Source organism: Zeus faber (assembly GCF_960531495.2).
Source record: "Zeus faber genome assembly, chromosome: 1".
NCBI lineage: Eukaryota > Metazoa > Chordata > Actinopteri > Zeiformes > Zeidae > Zeus > Zeus faber.
In genome coordinates, this window is record NC_137193.1 from 11,290,547 (window position 1) to 11,297,445 (window position 6,899).

The window sequence follows — 6,899 nt, forward strand, 5'->3', positions numbered from 1 at the left end:
ACGCACGCATAGGTCACACGATCGCATTGCAGTCTAGTGATTGGTCAACAACCGGGTCCTTACCAAGATGGCGGCAGGTGCAGATGGGACTGACGTCAGACTTTCAAGGATATCACGGATCCGACGGACCCACAGACTATAAGATGAGATAAGATGTGTAATCGGGGCAGTTCCAACGTGGCGTCGTGCGAGTTTCATCCAGATCGGTTCAGTATTGTGCAAAGAGTTTATCAACACTCACTACCTCACCAAGATGGCGCCACCACGCACAGATGTATAAATCCTTGCGTGCATGCGCATGGTGACGGAGCACGCAGATCAGGTGATAGCACTGCAGTCTACCAGGCCGTTAAGAGTGAACTTCTGCACTCACAAAACATACCGGGCTCCCCGTGAATCGTCGTCGGCTCCGGCAGGCACCGTTGTCTGCTTTCGGCTGAGCGCAATTTGCCCTTGTTTGTCGGAACGGGTCAGGACTCGTAGGCTCGTGAAGATTATTTCCTGCGCATTACGCATGGAGAGGGGAGGCGATCAGGAGAAGGTCGCGGAGAAAGTGTCGCCATTACGCCCGGCTTGGTTTCATACGGTTCCGTACACACTTGTTTAGTTCCATAAGCAGACGTGAAAGAACCTGCATCTAACATCAAAACATGCTGTTCTGGCGCCCCGATCGTTGGCGTGCGCATCGTCAGTACCATCGGAGAGGGAGACAGGTGCACAAAATGCGCCCCAATCACTTCCTCCCCGCGCGGGATGGTGTCCTAGGCGGCCGCATATCTCACCTATAGGAAGAGCCAAGGTTGTTATTATTATTATTATTATTATTATTATTATTATTTTAAGTTTTGGTGATATTAAATGTGAGTGGGCCGAAATGTAAAGGTTTGTAATGTATTTGCTTATGTGCCCTGCTTAAAAATGAACAAACAAATAAATAAATCTTTTATTTATTAGGTAAAGAATTAACCGATAAAGCTCAGTAGATAGTGTAAATTAATTAATTATTTAATATACCAGTACATTTAGAAAATAACTGGACAGAGCCCCCATCGGGTTTACACAGTAAAATAAAAAAGTAAAACAGTTATTATTCAAATAATCACATAATTTATTTATTTATTCTGATTTTGTAGTAATAATAATGATAATATATTTTGTTCAACTATCCTCATCTCCAAGTGATTCCACCTTCATTTGGTATACGCGGCATAAGAATGACGACGCCCTCCAGACAGATTTAGCTGCTGGTGCTAATCCGTGCTCCATCTCTCCTGCCAGTCTGCCAGCTCAACTGCTCCAACCACGGGGAATGTGACTCCTTCACGCGGCGCTGCGTCTGCCATCCGTTCTGGATGGAGAACTTCATCAGGGCGCAGCTGGGAGACGCAGAGAGCAACTGCGGTGAGAAGAGATCAAAGTCTCGAGATCTCAAAGTGTTGCCGTCGGCAACGATGGGGGGGGGGGGGGGGGGGACATGCACTGGGCACAATTTATTCAGGATACACGGATACGACCTTTCCACGGCCGCCGGGGCGCTGGCCCCAATCGTTCACTTTCAAGGAGTTAGTTTTGGGTTAATTTGACAACAGAATGATGGACATATAATCAATGTTCATTTTTGGTCGTTGATTTTTGGCATCGTTTTAAGCCTGGAGTGTTTCAGTGTAGTTGTGCCACCGCATTTTAGTTTTTAAATGATCCGCCTTCCTCAAATTTTAAAAGGGACGTGGCAGTATTTTGGTCCACTTTCATGTTACAGCCTCGGCGCTGGGCGCGGGAAAGAAATGTGTCTCGACCTTCTCATCTGAATCTGGGTCAGATAAACCCATTTCCCCAAAAAACTACTGTGTAACTAAATAGTGTCCCTTTTTAAATTTGTGGATTGAAATCAGGCTGCTGGTCATGTTCATTTCATCATGCGATGGTTGTTTTAATCTAATAATATATAAGGTGACTTATAACACTTGTGTATATATATATATTTTTTTTTTCTACAGAGTGGAGTGTACTCTACGTCACCATCGCGTCCTTCATGATCGTGGTTGCCGTAGCGACGCTCGTCTGGGGAATGGTATGCTGCTGTCGCAGGTGAGAGCCACGTTTGAATTTAAAGACCAGAGTCCCGTTCAATTTTTATGGTTCCCCCGAGGGAAAATTATTTTGGATGACATTGCTGCTGGTTTCACGGACACTGAAATAAACATTAGGGTTGATTTTAGTGTTTTGCCACATTATCCAAATAGTAAGTGGCCTTGTTATTTATTTATTTATTTGTATGTTTGTTTTGTTTGTTTATTTTTATTTGTCAGCATGCTGGATATACAACACAGTATTTGTGTCGTCGCATGCAGGACAGAGTTAGTCTGCAGGTGGAGTTCAACTTCTCAACCTGCAACGCAACTCTTTATTCATTCTTTAATCATCAAGAACTGTTATTTATCGTTTATATTAACTTCATTAATTGAATAATACATGGTGTGGCCAGTGAGCCGCATCGTTTTTCCATCATGTCCCTTGATTCGCTCAGATTAAAATGCTGGAAAAAAATGAAAATAAAAAAAACGAACATCCTCCGCCGTCTCAAATGAGACTGCTCTCCTCAACCAATGCTGAAGAGCTCACTGTACCAATGAACGTTTTTCCTTTCCTAAAAAAGGCGGAAGAGCAGAGTACGCAGAAACAAAAGCCGTTACAAAATGCTCGAAGCCGACGAGCAAGACAGCGTAGAGCTGCAGCCGCCCAGAGCCGGTGAGAGAAACACACACACACACACACACTTTTCAAAACGCCTCTTCAAATCACTGAAAAGCACTGGCGTTCTCTGTAAAGCCCTGTATCACCGCTGTAGTCTGGGGGTTACTTAAACTCAAAGACGTATTACAGACGTATCCAATCGGAAGCTCCCTTCTCCATAACGATGTATTTATGTTAGGACTGGGTATTGTCAGAAAACACCAAGTAATAATTATTTGGCGATTTTGATGTTATTTGTCTATCTATTTATTTATTGATTGGTATTTTGGAAATATTAAGTTAAATGAGTTAAATATACTGCTTTTGAAAAAACAAATAAAACAACATACTTACCCACCGTAGTAAAAAATAAAGAATGCATATTGAGAAAAGCTTAGTTTCATTTTTGGCCAAGAAATATTTTACATACGTATCAAACTCTGGTATTGTATGTCAAATTTGATACCCAGCCCTGCACTGTAGGAACATGAAATTAGTGTAAAGCGAGAGGATGCACCACACGCCACGACGCGGCTGCACCGCACACCGCTAAATTTGTCGGAATCCCTTTTTCACCCCCCCCCGCTGTCCAGGCCGCATGAAGCCCGTCCCCGCCCCGTCCTCCTCCGCCCTGATGCGCTCCGACTCGGACCTGGACAGCGACGACGGCCAGGGGGGGATTCCCTGGACGGACCGGGAGCGCGGGCAACTACTGAGGCCCCAGAACGGCTCGCTGAGGAACGGCCAGGGGCCGGCCCGGGCCAAGAAGCAGCGGGAGGAGCTGCTATAGCGACAGGGGAGCGGGGAGGGAAGCTTCACGCCCACGCACCCTGTCTCCAACACGGCACTCTCATCACTCACTCACTCTCCTCACTCACTCTCTCTCTCTCTCTCTCTCTCTTTCGCTCTCGCTCTCCCACAAACCTCACCTCTCTCACACTGTAGACGACACTCATAATGTAATTAGGGGGAGGGAGGGAGAGAGAGCGACGAAAACGTGCCGCATCCCCACGGCCAAAAGAGACGCCCCTGCCGCCACAGCGAGCCCACGCCGAGGAGGAGCCGCGTCGAGCCGCGGGGTCCTTCCCTCTCCTCGGGCGGCGCGCCGCCCCGCCCGCCAAAAGAGGGAGCCTCCCCCACCCTCACACTGGACGCGCCCGCTCCCCGGTCGTGATGCCGCCAAGAATCGACCCCGTAACCACCCGCCGCCGACGAGTTGACTCTCCGGAAGTCGGAGGGGGGGGGGGATGAGACGACCAAAACGAAGAGTTAGCCGTGCATGCCGGGCGCCGAATTGAAGTTTGGCATGATACACTTTGATACTGAGGATACAGTCTGCATGTGTGTGTGTGCGTGTGTGCGTGTGCGCGTGTGTGGGGGTCGCGTGCGTTCCCCAGGCCGCTGTGTCACGGGGGTTTTACTGAAGTGTGGCCCCTAGTCGCCTGGTCATCCACTCACATCTGTAGAAACACTGAAACGCCTGAGCCGCCCGCGTCTGGGCGCGGCAGCGGATCATGGGAAGCGCCGTTTGTTTTTTTGTTCTGTTTTGTTTTTTGTCGTCTTTGTTTAAGAGGGTCATCTCACTGGACACACTGGAGCCGAACAAGGCTAACTAAGGCCCTCGCACCTGTTCACTACGGCCCTTGAGAGAGGAAAAGAAGAAGATTACTGATGGGAGCGGTTGAACCGACCCGGAACCCGCCGACAGGACGGACCGCTTGGAGGGGGAAGCGGAACGCCGCTTTAGAGTTTCGGATTTAACGCCGACGCACTTTGTTTTCACGCACCGTAGCATGGCTGTGTCTGTCGGACTCTTGTCTAATTTATTTCAAAATGGGTCATAGGTTAAAAAGAAAAAAAGAGTGGAGCGTAGTTTCGCATTCTCGATTAGAAGGAGTCGGATTTGCCGGCGTCGAGGAAGTTCGCAGGCACCGCAGGAAAGTGCCGGATTCGCGTTTGCCGCCATTTTAATGTTTATCGTCAACATCCAAAAATTTTACCCGACGACCGCGGCGGCTGTGATAATATTTGATCCCTCCATGAGAATTTCTTGCGTTGATGGATGGTTACTGATCAGTCCGGCTGTCTGGGTGTGCGGTAAACACCAAAAGCTGCGCGCGCAGCGGCCTGGGCAGAGGGTCTGCGAAAACCCAGCGAGCGTATGAAGCCGCGTCCGTTCCTTCACCGTGTGAGCGGGCGGTTTCGGGGGCCGTCTCTGGACTTTTACCCGCCGAGAGGAAAAGCTTTTTCTTTTTTCCTTTTTCTCCTTTCTCCGCCAAATATCGCTTCCTGTCGACCTCCCATCGTGCGACCGCGACGCGTGGAGACTGTGAAACCGGATCTGTGAGAAGCTTTTTCTCTTTGGTTGTCGAACGTCTGGGAGGCGGGAGGGGGGTATGCTTTTAGATTGTTACATGCCAGGCTCCGTGCGAATTGAGGGGTCGCGGTTTTTTTTTTTGTTTGTTTTGTTTTTTTGTTTTTTTTTTAGAAACATGGATTCATCTCGTTACGATGCCGCTCGCCGTCCGGGATCGGACCGGGGTGACTTTTATTCGTGTTCGTTCGACAAAATTGAAGTCGTGTTTGGGAGCTTGGGCGCTCCCCAGACTGACGTGTGGGCGTCAGCCTTGTCTAAAAGTGTGTGGGGGCGGGGGGGATCTGTATCGGGAATCCCCAGACGGGTTTGGAAAAAATATTTTTGTAGAAAGTCGAGGAACAATTTGGAGTTTATTTATTTATGAACCATTCGCGGTTCACGTTTTCCACTAGAAATAATGTAAATTTACTCCGATTCTGACGGAGTCCACTGTGAAGGCAGACCAGGGGGTATCCACAACATGAAGATACTGTGTTTGTTTGTTTGTTTTTTGGTTTTTTTTTGGGGGGGGGGGGTGTTTTAAGATGCAATTTTACTGAAGAATGTGTCCTCCCTGTATGTGTGACCAGACCTAATGCAACTGGATAAAATGTAAATTAAAGTCATACTTTTCAAATTGTTGAAACTTTATTTATTTATTTATTTATTTAAGGGTAATGCCCTTGCACCCACACATTTACCATCAAAACATTTCCATCCGTTCCAGCAGTGTTTGGGATTTTCAATATTTAAAATCGTTGTAGAGCTGATCATTATAGCTGATTGTAATTATAGTGGGGGTTTTTTTACATCATGGATTCATCAACTACACTGAAAAAACAATTGATCCACATAAAAAAAACAACCAAAAAAACAATCTTAATCTCTGATACGTAGGTTCCCTATGATGGAGCCTATGCACTCAGCACGGGGAGCTACAAGTGACGTCAGAAAAGCCTCTGAACCCATTGTTCTTTATGACTCTGGCTGTATGTTTGGGGTCGTCGTTGTGCTCCAGTCATATTGACGCGCTTTTGCAGAAGATATTTAAACAACCGCCTCAACGACGCCAATGCTGTGAAACAGCTACAGTGCCGAAAAACATTGCACCGTCAGCCTACTGTCTGTCAGAAGGTAAGGTGCCGCAGCCCTGGCGGGATGCATGACCTTACGTTGTTGACGGCACAATACGTCACGCACATAATAAACCATAAAAGACAAAAGGAACATTTATTTCCTAGCTCTGGTTTCCTCCCTCTTGATGTCTGGGATCTCCTCTGGTTGTGTCCACCGCTCTAAAAGGGGACGATGCTCAAAATGACCCACGCTCTGAATATCATAGCCCTTACCTAAACGACCTAATGAAACCACCTTATTCACAGATTTTCCGCCTGACGTGTTTCACGAGGGCGATCATGACAGACAGTCAAGTATTTTAAGCTTGACTGGGAATAATGGTTTCACCAGTGGGCTGGGTCGGAGGAGGAGAGGCATCGTTTCAGGATACACGCCAGTCTGTATGGCAGAACCAACAGAAATATAACCTTTGTTTGAGAGGGATCCGATTGTATTTAAGGGTAGTATTTTAAGGAAGCGTTTGTCGGACTCCTTTCTGTAACAACACGGGGAATATCCCCGAATCACCGGAGGGGGTGGAGCGAATTGATGAGGCGACCATTCTTTCAACGCCACATATTGGGGCCAAGGACGACAGGCTCAATCAGGTCAGCTCGCAGCGTTAAGTACGGCTCTGAACGCATCGCATAATAAAACCACTTTGAGCCGGCTTGCAACGTTAAGTACGGCTCTG

At 47.5% G+C, this 6,899-nt stretch overlaps 1 protein-coding gene across 1 annotated transcript in view; it reads left to right on the top strand.

Annotated features, from left to right (window-relative positions):
- Positions 1-5,251, top strand: part of kiaa0319l (KIAA0319-like) — a 33,027-nt gene extending 27,776 nt beyond the window's left edge. Inside the window, exons 21-24 of the mRNA XM_080003647.1 lie at positions 1,279-1,401; positions 1,998-2,088; positions 2,657-2,748; positions 3,327-5,251. Of these exons, the coding sequence (XP_079859773.1) occupies positions 1,279-1,401; positions 1,998-2,088; positions 2,657-2,748; positions 3,327-3,523 (503 nt within the window). The 3' untranslated portion in view covers positions 3,524-5,251. The remainder of the gene's footprint in view (positions 1-1,278; positions 1,402-1,997; positions 2,089-2,656; positions 2,749-3,326) is intronic.
- The last annotated feature ends 1,648 nt before the right edge of the window (positions 5,252-6,899 follow it).